The 16,614-nt window shown below is 38.2% G+C and overlaps 1 protein-coding gene across 4 annotated transcripts in view; it reads right to left on the bottom strand.

The window, feature by feature from the left end:
- Positions 1-1,177: 1,177 nt before the first annotated feature.
- WAPL (WAPL cohesin release factor) overlaps positions 1,178-16,614 on the bottom strand; it is an 80,301-nt gene continuing 64,864 nt past the window's right edge. For all 4 annotated transcript variants that reach the window (XM_041748597.1, XM_041748599.1, XM_041748598.1 and 1 more), the window contains 7 exons: positions 15,572-15,747; positions 15,113-15,228; positions 14,575-14,739; positions 11,227-11,434; positions 8,888-8,976; positions 4,020-4,115; positions 1,178-3,534 (listed from right to left, as the gene is read on the bottom strand). In XM_041748597.1, coding sequence (XP_041604531.1) covers positions 3,469-3,534; positions 4,020-4,115; positions 8,888-8,976; positions 11,227-11,434; positions 14,575-14,739; positions 15,113-15,228; positions 15,572-15,747 — 916 coding nt within the window. In that variant the 3' untranslated portion in view covers positions 1,178-3,468. The remainder of the gene's footprint in view (positions 3,535-4,019; positions 4,116-8,887; positions 8,977-11,226; positions 11,435-14,574; positions 14,740-15,112; positions 15,229-15,571; positions 15,748-16,614) is intronic.

Genomic DNA, 16,614 nt, shown 5'->3' with positions numbered 1-16,614 from the left:
AAGTTTTTTTTCTTTTAAAATCTATTTGCTCTTGCTACTTTTGTTTTATATTTTTCTCATTGTTACTCTTGCCCCATCTTCCTTTTGTGAATGAAATATTTGTCACTGTCCCATTTTTATTTTAAGTAACTCTACCTATACATCTTTGCATTTTTTTAAACTGGCTCTAGGGATTATGTTTATCTCTGAATTATTAGTCTACCAACTATAGACTACTTAGAGTCCAAACAATTGTTTGGTGAAAGCTAACATTTACCAAGACCTGCATTTGGAACACGATGCTACTGCTTCTCACGCATAGTTTCACTGAGTCTTCACAACCCTGAAGCAAGCAGGAGCCCCATCTTCTAGCTGAGTAGGCAGGTTAAAAGTTAGTTTGGGAAATTGCTCTAACACATCGGCACGTGCTTTCCAAATGTATGTGTGGTTTAGGTCTTTGTAAATCCACAGCCTGCACTCTTAAACACGGTGATACACTGTGTTTACGTCTGGAAGAAGGGAGAGTGGAGGGGAACTCACAGGAGACGCCCTTCAATCTAGTTTTATGATTAAAAGCAGTGAGGAGGGATCCCTGGGTGGCGCAGCGGTTTGGCGCCTGCCTTTGGCCCAGGGCGCGATCCTGGAGATCCGGGATCGAGTCCCACGTCGGGCTCCCGGTGCATGGAGCCTGCTTCTCCCTCTGCCTGTGTCTCTGCCTCTCTCTCTCTCTCTCTATGTCTATCATAAATAAATAAATAAATCTTTAAAAAAAAAAATAAATAAAATAAAAGCAGTGAGGAGAGGTCGAGGAATGTACTTGTATTCCGTGCGGGAAACTTAAGAGTCTGACAAGAAAAGTGAAAAACTAAAAAGCAGCTGTAAAAAAAAATAAAAAACAAAGAAGTCTTGGGTCATATTCAGAGGGGCAAAAAGACTAAGGCAACTAACTTAACACATCAAGGGGATAACTATACAAGCAGAAAATCACCATCCTTAATAAACCTGAGTTTCTGAGAGTTAACATATTCAGAGAAGTATTAAAAACATGGAGAAGTACATAACATTTAACAAAAATTGGTTTTTATGTATATGTTGAAGGGAAATTCACATACACATCACGTTTCCCCTCATTTATATCAAGTTCGTGAGATTTCTTCATCAAAAACAGTTCAATAGATTATGTTAAAGACAACATGTGTATTGAAAGTAGCAATTTTATTTGAGTTAAAATTATTTACAAAAACCCAAAGACATACTTCATGAAACTGGTACAAACTATTTTTTTTTCCTGCCGTTGGCTTTTGCTCCAAAGATCACAGCTGAGAAATACTGTATAAAATAAAAATAGGATTGGATTCAGAAAAGTACTCTACTGTTCTAATTTCCAATTGGTAGTATTTACAGAAATATTTACAATGGAAAAAAAGGTTACTTTAAACTTTAATTTGCAAGTCAGCCTCAAGTACCCTAAAATGCAGAGTTCTCTGAGGGTTAAAAACACACAAATGCACTGCAGCTGGTGAGGTGATTTCTCCCCCCACCACCCCCCACCAAAGTCTGCATCTCTATCAGTGCTTGACAATTAGTTATTATTTAAAAAACAAAACAAAACAAAAAACTGTTAAACACTGAGGTAAATCAATTCTCAAATGATTACCAGTGTAACAGAAAAATGTAGTTCGCCCTGATTGTTCTCATCCAAACATTTTATAATATTCTTTACCATCTGCCGCATGTCAGTTTTACCAGAAATCTGTTCCTTTTCCTAAATCCAATGATTAATAAATATCAATGCACTTTAAATTTTTTAAACAAAATATATCTAATTCAACTTTATGAATATCATTTACTGATATACTTTTAAAATAGTTTGCTAAGCTAGCTTTTATACTCAGGGCAAATAAGACCTCAATCTTTCCCAAGTTACACTGGCATAACTATGCTGTTAGAAGGTGATGGGTGGGGGTTGGGTGGGTAGGAGGAAGAAAACAATTTGCCTGGAATCAGTTACTTCCTTATAGATTTCCCAACAATCTGCATTATCAAAAATAGGAAGACAATAGAAGGCAGCCACTGCATTTAAAAAACATTACAGCTGGCACTGATACAAGAGCCCCGATTTGTCACTTTATACAAGGAAATAACAAAGTCTAAATGAGTAACAATTAGACTTTTAGCTATTTTCCTCAATACACACCAAACTAATATTTTTATGGCTTCAAGTTTTACAAATCCAATGAAGAAACATGACATAACTACCCGAAAGCTATTTAAAAGTATTAATGAAAGAGATCTCTGGAAAGCCTGTATTCAGGCCCAATCAACAAAAAAAGAAAAGTTTTACCAGTGGTCTGAACAATAATTAACACAAGAAACATTTGCAATGTTGTGAAATTAAATATATAAAATGTGTTTTGTGTGTTCCATGACTGTTTTCCAAACACAGTGTTCTATGAACTAAGAATCTGAATGGGGGAAAAAAAAAAGGATTTTCTCTGAACCAGCAATTTAAGGCTTTGCGTTTTTGCATTTGATCCTGTCACTCTATAGAAGAATATACACATTTTCTGGAAACATGAATTCCACATTGGTGTTTTAGCTTCCTTATATTTACTGTACTGAACATTAGAAAATATATCTAGAGGGTCCTCCCTCAACACAATGTTTCAAGAGCCTCCTCTAGCATTAAGCTGAAACTACCCTGGGTTTGTCTATTTTGCTTCATCCTTTAACAGGGCACATCATCTTATGTAATATTCCTTCAAACTGTTGTTGGTTTTCTTGTGTCGCTATGACTCATCATGGCATGATAATATGGTCATGGTCTCAAAAGTGAAAAATAGTTCAACAACCCAAACCAAATCAAAAATAAAAAAATATACTATTAATCCCTTGTGTCTTTGGATTCCATCTAATTTTAAATATAGACAGTAGTTCAGGGAACAACAACGAAAAAAAATTCACAAAATTATTAAAAGCTTTATTTACGATTGGAATCATTCAACAAAAAGCAAAAGCAAATGAGCCTGAAAAAGGAACTAAGCTGTTGTCTAGAATGTCCTCAAAACATTCGATACCTCAGTAGCTAAGCTGCCTCTGCACCTGGCTGGCATGACAACAGTGGCTCAACATACACAGCAGTTGCACTAACAGCAGCACAAATTTTCCCCTTACAACTTGCCCAGAATAAAGCAAGAGAACAAGGGGAGAGTATAAACTCTGCCAAAGTAAGTGTATTTAAATACTGCATGGAATTGTTAACAGCCTGAACCTTTTCCCTCATTTTTGATAGTTGCAGATTGATGTAGTAACTGTCATTTAGCAAATGCAGAATGCATGACGAAGAAATCAGGTGGCCTTAAAAATCCAAACATGAATGATACTGATGAATGTTCTTGGTATATCTTCAAGGACTTCTTTCATGACTTTTCTTTGTCTAAGAATAGCTCCAGCATTACCGAGCACCTGAAGCAAAGGTAAAGCAAGCAGCTAGCAATGTTCCAAGTATTCAATCACTCTAGAGATAGATTTCTGGCCTGTGGTTCCAACAGCACACTGAAGGGGGGGGAGGGGGTAGAGAGGAAGTAACAGTTAATATTTAACAAATTTTAACAAGCATCAAATCAAAGCTTAAATTCTTTAGCTTCACTAAACTGAACACTATGAATCAAAACACACTAAGATTAAATTGTGGCTTTGATAATTACTATGGTCATATATAGTGATATTGTATTAAAAAATATCTTAAAAAGAGGGCAGCCCGGGTGGCTCAGTGGTTTAGCGCCGCCTTCAGCCCAGGGCATGCTCTTAGAGACCCAGGATCAAGTCCTGTGTCAGGCTCCCTGCATGGAGCCTGCTTCTCCCTCTGCCTGTGTCTCTCATGAATAAATAAATAAAATCTTAAACAAAAATTATCTTAAAAAGAACACATCAAAAGAGAATCCTGTTTTTGCTTCTAGTCACGAAGGCCACACAGTATTTTAATTTCTACGGTCACTAATGTTTTTATGACCACAGAAACTGCAATAGAAGTTACTTACAGTAAGATTCATGAAGCTCAGGAATTTTTTGAGCATCTCTGTCATTATTGAAAAGTCGCCTTCTGGCAGATATTCTCGCACAGTGGTCACATTGATCTGAGGAAATAGATGAAAGAAATATTGGTCAGGAGGCAGAAAACAGGAGTTTGCACCCTGCACAATGTGGCTGGTTTGGGCACATACCCTGTTTCAAACTTCTATGAGGTCCTTGAACTCCTTGGTTAACATGTCATTTCCCTTTCCACCCTCCCAAACTCTACAAGTGTGTGTGTCCATTCTCTGTCCCATCCCATCCTCAGAAAGGTAAAACCGGCAAAAGGTACACTTGTGTCCATATTTATTTTTGTAAATATACAGAAAAATGCCTGAGATCAGAAAATGCACTGTTAAGTGCATGTGTTTTGGAAACTGAGATGTACTCAGGTGCTTATGGACTTCTCATGTTCCTATGTAGGCTAGGAATTAACTAGGTATTTTCAAAGATACACTAGTTTCATGAGAGAAAGTCAGCAATGCCAATAAAGGACATTAGGTGTTGCCCTTCATGGTTAAGGAGGAGCAGCCAAACTACATCTATAACCAATCTGCTAAAGGAAAATATAGAACTTGCTTTAAAAAACCTCTTCTATTTCTGTATATTTTTTCAATGTTTTAAAGGTTCATAAACAATAAAATGAAAGGCTCTTTTAAGCATGTTCACCTACAACAAAAAGCACAAAAGAAAATTTATCCCGAGTTTCAGGCCACAAGGTGGGAGGAGTTTTGGATTGTTGTTGATAGGGGCATGGAAGAAGATAACATATTATGCTTTTAAGAAATTTGCCACCAGTCCCCTCTCTCCCTTTTTACTTATTTATTTATGACAGGGGGTGGGGTGGGGTGGGGTGGGGTGGGGTGGGAGGAGGGTAAGAGAGAAAATCTTAATCAGGCTCCATACACAGAGCAGATCAAGCCCCAACAAGGGGCTTGATCTACACCTGAGATCATGACCTGAGACAAAATCAAGAGTCAGGATGCTCAAATGACTAAGCCACCCAGGCACCTCTCCCTGCCTCACTTTTTCTTTTTTTTTTTAGGATTTTATTATTTTAGGACCTTGGGATCATAATCTGAGAGCTGAAGGCAGATGCTTAACCAACTGAGCTACCCAAGCGCCCATTCTATACCTTTAAAAAAAAAAAATTGTCAGGTAACTTTTGAAATTATAAAGAAACAAAATAATAGTAAGAATACAGTTTCAGAAAAGACCTAATCAACGTTACTAAAGTAACCATACACTACATTATGCAATATGAATCACCCATATTCTAAGTGACCCACTTAGCCACTACCAGTCCCTAGCTGTGAGCTGGAGAGCAAATTTATTCCTACAGAGTTAATCTTGCAGCTAAAACAGAGTGTATATATATATAAGATTTATTTATTTGACAGAAAACGAGCAGAGGGAGCATCAGGCAGAGAGAGAGAGGGAGAGAGGCAGGCTTCCCACTGAGCAGGGAGCCAGACAGGGGGCTCGATCCCCGGACCCTGAGATCATGACCTGAGCCAAAGGGAGATATACTCAACTGACTGAGCCACCTAGGTGCCCCAAGCACACAGATTTTACAAAGTGCTTTAAAAATTATGCCAAAGAGGTGAATGTAATAAGGGCAGTCCCAATGAAAACTACAGAGCTCAAGGAAAGTTGGGCTTAAGAATGTCTTTAACCAATTTCCAGGAAGGCAGCATGACAGCAGAGCAGTAGCTATGGTGACCATGGAGGCTGCTCAGTAGAAAAGTATATTGCTATGATACAGAATAAATTAGACCCTAGGTTTTGAGTGAAATCCTCAATAAGCAAACCCTTTTCCTATCAATACTCTACAGAATGCAGCATATAGTGGCTGGCATGGGAAAGGCAGTCATAGCACGTGTTTTTAAACAGCAGCAGGTTAAAAAAAAAAAAGAGAGGCTCTTTCAGAAAAGCATGCAACTCAATCTCAGAATTGTGAGTTTGAGCCCCATGTTGGGTATAGAGATTACTTAAATAAATAAACTTAGGAAAAAGAAAAATGAGAAATGGCATGGCCTATTTGGGAAGTTTTACTTGTAGTACTAAAACAAGGTTCATGATTCCCTAAATGATGGTCAGCTAAGAAAGACTGGGAAGAGTAGTGGTCAGATGTGCTCTTAAGGAAGTTATCTATGGTGGCAGTGTCCCCAAGATTTTAGGAACGGAGTCAAGAAAGCAAAAAAGACAAAGATCAGTGAAGAGACTGACCAATGCAATGCACCAGATCCATGATGTGCAATGGAAGATGACACAGGGAATCCTGGGCGTAAGCATGCAGCCCTTTACAATAAAGCATCATTTACTATAGTACAACCACCTGCTTTTTTTTTTTTTTTTAAGATTTATTTATTTATTTATGATAGACAGAGAGAGAGAGAGAGAGGCAGAGACACAGGCAGAGGGAGAAGCAGGCTCCATTCTGGGAGCCCGACGTGGGACTTGATCCCGGGACTCCGGGACTGCGCCCTGGGACGAAGGCAGGCGCTAAACTGCTGAGCCACCCAGGGATCCCCAACCACCTGCTTTCTTGTCTCATCTCTCTTCCACTTATACATTCGGCAAATCAATTTCCTTTCCATTTTGTGTATCAGCTAGTTTTTCTGGGGTTAATCATAATGATTCCCCCCCAAGGCAATAAAGACATTAGAGTTCTATGAATTCACATTGCCCAGAACTTAGACAATTTATCATCTCTTTAAAGAGATACAGACGAATAGGAATTTATTAACATTAGAAAAATGACCAAAAATAAATCACATGTGCTAGAATCACAAGTTAATGTCTAGACCCAATATTTAAGAAAGAACAGAACTGAAACTAGGGTGTGTGCAAAACAGAGTATCTAAAAATCATTAAATTTAAATAGTATGCCTATTGTTTTTTTTTGGACACCTGCCTCTTCCTCTTTCCCCTTTGCTTGATGTGTGCTTCTCATTTGCCCTTAAAATCTCTGAATTTAGGCCACCTGGGTGGCTCAGCAGTTGAGCATCTTCCTTCGGCTTAGGGCATGATTCCAGGTCCTGGGATGAGTCCTGCATTGGGCTCCCCACAGGGAGCCTACTTCTCCACCTCTTTCTGTCTCTCTCATGACTAAATAAATAAAACCTTAAAAAAAAAAAAAAAGAAAAAAAAAGGTCTCTGAATTTAAGGAAAAGGACTGAACTGAAAAGATTCCAGGAAAGGGGATAAAGATCCTGCAGGGCCCTCCATAATCATGATGAGAAATTTGGTCTTGTTCTTGAAGGCGATGGTGTCAGCAAGGGCCACAATGGAGCAGGCTACTATGCATTTGATCAGAGCTTGACTATAATATAAATATGGAAGAGACAAAAAGAAAAAAAAACTTAACACAGAAGAGAAGCTAACCCTTTCACTATAGAATAGAGTTCCATTCTTGCCTCCTGAATACTCTTGGCTCCTAAGGAAAAGAACCTCCTTTACATTTTAAATTTTGGCTCTTCCATTAGACCTTTCCCATAAAAAGTCCTCCTAGGGGATCCCTGGGTGGCTCAGTGGTTTAGCGCCTGCCTTAGGCCCAGGGTGTGATCCTGGAGAACCAGGATCAAGTTCCACAACGGGCTCCCTGCACGGAGCCTGCTTCTCTCTCTGCCTGTGTCTCTTCCCCTCTCTGTGTGTCTCTCATGAATAAATAAATAAAATCTTTAAAAAAAAAAAAAAAAAAAAGCCTTCCCAATGACTGTCCCAGTAGCCAGAGCTATCCACTTTCATGCTGACTCAGCCTCACCATCTGGACACTAATACATCTGGTTAAATCATCATAATCTAAATCTCACATAGTAATCCCATTTTCCTTGCCAGTAAGTGGTTTAAACAAAAGCCAGGTGAGCAAATGCTGGCCAAGATAAGGGGAAAGTCTACTTGGCACAGTGGGTGTGGAGGGATTCTAGGGAGAAAAAAAAGCACTGCTCTTAAAAAGAAAGACAAGAGGAGGCCACTTTCATCTGTTGGACATTATTTAACTAGATGAGACATGTAGCCAGAGCCAGCATGGGGCCAGAAGGAGACCTAGCACAAGACAACAATCAGAGAATGTTTTTGTTTTGTTTTTTACAGATTTTATTTATTTATTTAGGACAGAGAATGTGGGCACAAGGAAGGGGCAGGGGGAAGGGAGAAGCAGACTCCCTGAGCAGGGAGTCTGATGTGGGGCTAGATCCTAGGACCCTGAGATCATGACCTGAGCCGAAGGCAGACACTTAACAACTAAGCCCCCAGGCGCCCCCAGAGTAGGGTTTAAAGACCAATTTTCTGACTCCTTGACAGTATCACTGAGACTGCTAGACTTTTTCATCTTAAGCCAGATGAGCACAGGTTTTATATTATGTTTTTACTTCAACTGAAGCCATGTAAATGGATTCATCCATCAATCAAAAATTTTCTCATTAAACCGGGATCCCTGGGTGGCGCAGTGGTTTGGCACCTGTATTTGGCCCAGGCACCTGTCTTTGGCCCAGGGTGCGATCCTGGAGACCCGGGATCGAGTCCCACATCGGGCTCCCGGTGCATGTGCATGGAGCCTGCTTCTCCCTCTGCCTGTGTCTCTGCCTCTCTCTCTCTCTCATGAATGAACAAATAAAATCTTTAAAAAATATATATAAATAAACCAAATTATTATTTTGGAATGTACTTCTAAAATTTACCAAATAATTAAATACATTTTTAAAAATTCACCAAATATGTGAAAGTTTTAACATGAGGGCGGAAAATACATAAAATGTAAGTTAATTAGGTAATGGTATGAAGTCACAATGGAATCTTATTAAGACACATAAAACAACATGGAACTATTACTTACTGGACTCTCCTGGCAGAGACACCCGAGAAGTAGTGCTGTATATGAGGCCACAATGCAATCCTCCATGTGTTTGCCAGCATGCTGAAGGGCTGAGAATATTTAAACAAAAAACTATAACAGTATACCACCTAAACAAATAAAAAACCAATTCCACCCCATACACCAAAAATTCTGTTAGCTATCTTTTCTTCAGAACTGCTTAAACACTGATAGATGGTACTAAGAAAATGGGATTTCCAAACAAATTAACAAAAAATTACTGAAATGGGAAGAAAGATCTTAATATAAGCACAAAAACCATAAAACTCTTAGACAAAAATACAGGACTCACTTTTTATGACCTTAGGTTAGGAAATGGCTGTTTAGATACCATACCAAAACCAAAAGTGACAAAATAAGATAAACTGAACTTCATCGAACTTAAAATTTTTGTGTTTCAAAAGACACCATCAAGAAAATGAAGAGACAACGTAGATAGACATGTAAATGACCAATAAGCACGTGAAAACATGCTTGATATTGATACCATTTATTCAACAGGGAACTGCAAATCAAGTGACATATACCTTCACACCCACTAAGATGGCTAAAATAAAAAAGACAAATAACTATTTGTAAGGATTTGGAGAAACCAGAACCCTTATACGTGGCCAGCAGGAATGTTAAATGAAGCAGTCATTTTGGAAAAGTGTTTGGTAGTTCCTTAAAACGCTAAATCCTGAGTTAAGAAATAATCCAACACTTCCACTCTTAAGTATATACCCAAGAGAAGTGAAAATATGTTTACACAAAAATTTGTACATGCATGCCATGTCACAGCAGCATCCTAAGTGCCACAGGTGGACACAACCCAAACATCCATCAACTGATGACTAAACAAAGTGTGGTACGTACCAACAATGGACCATTATTTGGCTATAAAAAGGAATTAAGTACTAATAACATGTTATAACATGAATGAACCTTGAAAAACATTAGGCTAAGTGAAAGAAGCCAGTCACAAAGGGCTACAGATTATTCCACTTACATGAAATGTCCAGTATAGGCAAATCCAGAGACAGAATTAGTGGTTGCCACTGGCTGGGGAAGGGAGAACAGGGGGTGATGGCCGCTGAACAGGTAGGGGTTTTCTCTGGCGGGGGGGTGGGGGTAGGGGGTGGGGTGGATAAAATGTTCTGAAACTAGACAGTGTTTTTGGTTGCACAATCTTGTGAATGTACTGAAAACTACTCAATTGTTCACTTTAAAAGGGTGAATCTGACCTTGTTATGGGCTGAACAATGGCCCCACCCCCTGCATATGTTGAGCTCCTAACCCCTAGTACCTCAGGGTATGACCACATTTGGCTAGGGTGTTTAATTCAAGAGGTAGTTTAAATGAGGTCACTGGGGTGGGTCCTAATCTGTCTGCTATCCTCATAACTGGAGATTAGAACAAAGATATACACAGAGGGAAGGCCATCTAAAAAGGCCAAAGATATCCATCTACACTCCAAGGAGAGACAAGCCTGAGACCAACCCTGACACTGTGAGGAAATCCATTTGTGTTGTTTAAGCCACTCAGTCTACAGTACTTTGTTATAGCAGTCCTCACAAGCTAACACCCCAATAAAACTGTTAGTATAAAAGACTGCTAAGCAACCAAAAATATTATGCCAAAGAAAACATGAACACTTGATAAGAAAATAGAATGGCAATTTCTTACAATATTAGAACTAATGGCATTAGTGGAACAGTGGGCATAAGAGAAAGAGACTAGGCTCAGAAAAAGACATTTGCTGGGACTTGCTTCCTAATTTGGTGAGGCTAAACATATTATTTAATTTCATAACTTGAGTGACAAGGTTACAAATGGCTATCCTGCAGTACTTGCATAAACAGAAATCCAATACCAGTTGCTGACAACAGATAATAAATGTAATGTCTCCGTCAGTGTTTTCCTTACTGTGCTTGCAAGCTTCTACATATCATTTGAGAACTATTACTGTAATTTATGATAACAGATCTCAATTTATAAAGTGAGGCTCATAAAAGAATCTCAAAATGTCAAAACCGTGAAAACCTTTAGGAATCCTATTGTTCCACCACTCTCTTTTCAGGTGAGTAAAGAAAGGCCAGAGCAAGAAGGAAAGGCAGACCTTTCCTGCACTACAGTGTGCCTTCCTCACTGCAAGGGAGCTGGCGAAGAATTCCTATGTGCACTGAGATACTAAAGCTTGTCTGCACTGAGCTAGAGAGACCAGAAAATAATTTCAAGATTAGGACAACACACGAATTAAAAATATGTTGAAGAGGGAGAAAACATTTTCAATTCGAATACACTACTTAAAATAAATGTACCTTTATTGAGGTCAAGTTCTTCATCGTCCTCTTCCTTCTTATGTTTCTCTTCTGTACCATCAGTCTTTTCAGTTGATACCCACTGTATTTCTCCACTTGTCTCTTGCCACTCTCCACTCTTATCATGCTGAGTGGTGGGAGCATCTTTGATCAATTCATCTGTTTTACTTTCTGCCAACTGGGCTGCTCGTTCTCGCTCAAGGAATAGCTGATAAAAATTATTTTTGAAGATCATTAAAAGAATACCAACTAACATGGATGTACTCAAATACAAAGTCTGTTTGCTTTTACAATCACTAACCCTAAGAAGCATGCTATCTGGTTAAAAGGGGTAAGTTACAATAAAAAGTTTTACTCTACATCCAACTGAAGGCAAAAAGGAAGTATAAATGATACTGGGGGGCAGCCCGGGTGGCTCAGCAGTTTAGCACCGCCTTTCGCCCAGGGCCTGATCCTGGAGACCCGGGATCAAGTCCCACGTCAGGCTCCCTGCATGGAGCCTGCTTCTCCCTCTGCCTGTGTCTCTGCCTCTCTCTGTGTGTCTCTCATGAATAAATAAATAAAATCTTTAAAAAAAAATGCTACTGGGAGTCAATCAAGTAAATTAAATGTATCTAATAATACAGACATTCTGTTTTAAAGAATGCAAATCTTGACACTTGCCTTTAAATTGGATAATAATGACCGGATATACCAAGCAAAAAATACGAATGATGTAAAACAATGTTTTTAAAGCCTAAGCAGACTGAATAAATTAAGAAAGGACACTAAATAAAACTACATAATATTGGGGAAAAGCAACATAACTTCCTTAAAAAGAAAGAAGATAAGAGATAAACAAGGGATGCCTGGGTGGCTCAGTTGGTTAAGTGTTGGACTCTTGATTTTGGCTCAGATCATGACCTCAGGGTTATGATATCAAGCTCCGTGTCAGGCTCTGCACTAGGTGTGGGGCCTGCTTAAGATTCTCTCTCTCCCCCTACCCCTCCCCACCATCACTACCCCCGCCCAGCCTGCTTGCTCTTTCTCTAACGGAAATAGATAAAAATTTAAAAATTAAATAAAAACAGAGACAAATAAGCATCAGTAAATTAAAAAGCAAAAGGTCTCAGACTCAGAACTGGACCCCAACTAATATTATTAACATTAAAGTACACAGTGAAAGCTTTTAAGTCAAAAGGTAACACACTGAATTCCTTGCTTTCATGTGCTTTATCTTCCTTGTGCTGGTACAGTGCTCTGAGTGAATATAAAGCATTTACTATTACGATTTGAGAAAAACTCCAAGTTACTAAAAACAACTACCAAAAATCAAATGCCAAGTAGATCTCAAAAATTTGCTGAGTATATGGAAGAGTGGATTTTAACCTATTAACCCCCTAAGAAAATAAAATCTGAGCTTATATGAAAGTAGTTTTTAAATTTCTTTAAAAATTTAGTGGTCCCCAAAACCCCTCTGGAAAAACTATGAGGTCAAAATCATATTCATAATAATACTGAGAGGTCAACTGACCTCTTTCATTCTCTCATGAATGTACAGTGTTTTCCAGGATCTACATACTGTGTAATTGATATTGCTCTGATGGCTAATGGAACAAGTGCCTTTGTTTTGTAATTTTGTTTTGATTTCAAATTCAGTAAATATCAATTGATCGAACACACATAAACTAAAATTCTCTGGAGTCCTCAATAATTTTCAAGAGTGTAAAAGGACTCCTGAGATTAAAATATTTGAGAAGAGAATGAGGAGTCCTAGTTACGACTCTGGGAAAGATCAAACTGTTGTGGATTACCTTCTTTCAAGTATTACTAGTTTGAAAAAAGGCCAAAAGGATTAACAAGATGGCAAAGGTTTCAGAAACAATGAAATAGTTTATTATCAGTTCTGAACATGAGCCAATTGTTATTTAAGGAAAGAAATAACAAAGGTAGTTAGGAACCTATTAGGTTGGAAAAGAAGTAAAAACTGCAATGACCACCATTGTTAAGAAACAAAAACTGACATGTAAATTGAGGAGAGGGAGTATGTTTAGTGGCTGGGATCAGGTGAATTGGGGACATTAATTTTATTTTTTTTTACGTTTATTTATTAATCTCTGTACTCAACGTGGGGCCCGAGCTCATGACTCTGCAATCAAGTGCCACATGCTCTTCCAACCGAGGCATCCAAACACCCAACAGAGACATCAATTTTTAAATATACATATTCTTTCTAACTAAAAAAAAAAAAAAAAAAAAAAAAAAAAAAAAAAACATATTCTGACAATTCTTTTTTTTTTTTTTTTTTTACACAATTCTTTTTTAAAGAGATTTTATTCAGGGTGCCTGGGTAGCTTAGCGGTTTGACACCTGCCTTCCGCCCAGGACCTGATCCTGGAGACCTCGGATCAAGTCCTGCGTCGGGCTCCCTGCATGGAGCCTGCTTCTCCCTCTGCCTGTGTCTCTGCCTCTATCTCTCATGAATAAATAAATAAAATCTTTCAAAAATAAAAATAAATAAAAAGATTTTATTTATGTATTTGGGGTGGGGGAGAGTGCATGTATGCACAAGGGGGTGGTGAGCAGGATGAGGACAGGGGGAGGAAGAAGGAGGCTCTCCAATGAGCAGAGAGCCCATTCCTGGGCTTGATCCCAGGACTCTGGAATCATGACCTGAACTAAAGGCAGACACTTAACTGACTGGGCCACCCAGGTGCCCTCTGACATAATTCTTAAGCCAGGATATTACTCCACAGACATACTTTGAAAAGTAACTCCCCTCTCACTGCCCAAAGAAGCAGAAAGGTATGGCCCGATATTCAGGAACACAAAGTACTAGACCTAGATCAGACCAGGAAATAAATGCTGAAGGACTTGAAACTGGATGGGATCAGGGCTGAGACTTGATTCACAATTTGTCATTAATGATCTTTTTTCAGGGGACCTGCATGGCTCAGTGAGTTAATCATTAATCCCAGGGTCCTAGGATTGAGCTCCCATAGGGAGCCTGCTTCTCTCTCTGCCTATGTATGTCTCTGCCTCTCTGTGTCTCTCATGAGTAAATAAAATCTGAAAAAAATAAACTTTTGATTCATCAACAAATATACCTTGTTTCTACTTTTCACTAACAATGCCTAAGGAGTGATTATTACAGTTGAACTGTCAGTGGAATAAAGTAAGGAAGGGTATACACTTTAACCCAGTGTACCTCTCAGTGAACTGGTAATGGTGAGAGACACACACACACACACACACACACAAAAAAAACAAGGAGGGGGAGAGGACAAAGGAGGAGAGGTGCAGCTGATGAACAAGTTGGACAATACAACAACCTGAAGATGTTAGCTTTTTTTTGAAGTTGCTGCTTACCTGCACTAAGGCCTGAACGGCATGAATTTGTCCAGCTATCCTTAAACTATCATCTCCTTCTCCACTACAGAGGGAAGAATCAAAAGAACATGATGTTTCCATGTTGACAAGACAGTGCCGATTCCGAGCACTATACTCCACTAGATTTATCAGTAGACCTAAGCCCTACAAAAATCAAAACATGCACATTACTACAGGTGAGAATTAAAAGCATAGCAACACAACACACATAATTTTTGTTCAGCTAAAAAACTAATCAGTACTCTACCATCCACTAAAGGTTAAAAACCAGTATGTAAGAGAATGGTGCTCCCGACGATTTTACCACTTTTTAAAAATTGCCACTTTTAGTTCTTACAGTTTTACTTTTTACAGAGCTCCTCATGGCTCCCTTTTGTACGATATGAGTTATGTTCACAAGGAACCAGTGAAATCCACAATATATCAAACAGCTGGTTCTTAAACCCAAAACTAAGATGATGTTTTTATCATTTTAATAGATCAAATGTTCCTTTCTGGAACAGTCCCTCTAACTCACCAGCACTCGAATATCAAATCTCTGCTCCTGAGGTAGGTACTTTGGAACCTGAAGCACACAGTTCATTGCTGTGCCAATCAAGCCATCCTGTTCTCCCGTTTTGGTGCTGCCCCATTCTGCAATAAAGATGGTTACAACGTAAAAATTATACAACGTGATTCTTCTATATGACACTACTAAAAATATTCATTAACATCGATATTAAAAGTTAGAAATGTATAGCTATTTCTTTATTGAAATATATTTTTGGCTGTACTATTTCCAAACCAAGCTACTGGGCCAGTCCTGACAGTATCACCCCTATAAGTAGCTCTACCGATATACATAAGTGAATTACATGATGGAGATTTAAAAAAAAAAAAAAATCACTACATTAAAAAAAGAAACAAGGGTAATAACCTGTTTTTACATGTAATATACAATATTCCAGTGAGAATATGTGTAGAAAATATTACTTACCATTATCATTAGTTAAATTGAGCAATACCCCAATGATGGCCCTCATGCAGTCTTCTACGGCTTTGCCCACATGGTTGGTTACATTCTGGTGAGGCAGAGGCTTACTGTCAGGTAAGCATATACTGTTCTCAGCGCGGTTATACTGCTGAATCAATCCTTCACAATGCTGTAATGCTCTTAAGAGAAAACAAATTTAGTTATACGCTAAGAACTACTACTTGTACCTTAAATATTTTAAATGTCATAAATGCTGCCAAATTAATTTCTCTTTCTACTCCAGAAGTTATAATGTATTAACTATTTAGTCATATATTAATACCATACTAAGCATTAAATTTTAAGAAAACTCAATTAATTTAAATTTTTCTAAGTAAAGCTAAAATTATAAAGTCAAAAAAAAAATAATAATAAAATAAAATTATAAAGTCAATGCAGAAGTTTACATTTGTACTAAAGTCCCCATTTTACCAATCTCTCCAACACAATAAACAATGCCTCCCCAAACAAGGTAAAACCTCTAAAAGCTAACACTGGACATTTCTGAATTTCATTCAGATGTTCTTTATTTAGGATGCAAGCTCTTAGCAGGTAAATAATACATAATAAATAATCCTGCATAGATGGTATTAAATAGTTCATAAACATTAGAGCAAATCATATTTTTTAACATGAAGTCATTTAACTGACATGTCTCCTGCCAGCCATATAAGGGTATCAGCTGCATCCCAAAGATTCTCAAGATGCTATCCAAAATAACAAGGAAATGTAATCCTTAAGTGAGTGTAGTATTTCTGAAGCCTCTCTTTAAATCATCAAGTCCATTAATTTAAAAAAGTCTCTGAGAGATGAAGTAAGCTGTCAGTTGATTCCTCATGTGCTATATATACTATACAAAACCCTTAAAGAAAATTGTGGTGTTATCTAATCCCTCTCTAAGAGGCTTCTCCTTAAAACAGACCATACGGTTAGGAAGGTGTTCCTCACATCTAATCTAAAATAATTTGTTGTTCAGATGTTTGAAGATATTAACCGGAACTACCATG

This window comes from Vulpes lagopus, chromosome 3, assembly GCF_018345385.1.
Source record: "Vulpes lagopus strain Blue_001 chromosome 3, ASM1834538v1, whole genome shotgun sequence".
Classification (NCBI taxonomy): Eukaryota; Metazoa; Chordata; class Mammalia; order Carnivora; family Canidae; genus Vulpes; species Vulpes lagopus.
This window is presented reverse-complemented; position numbering and strand designations above follow the sequence as displayed.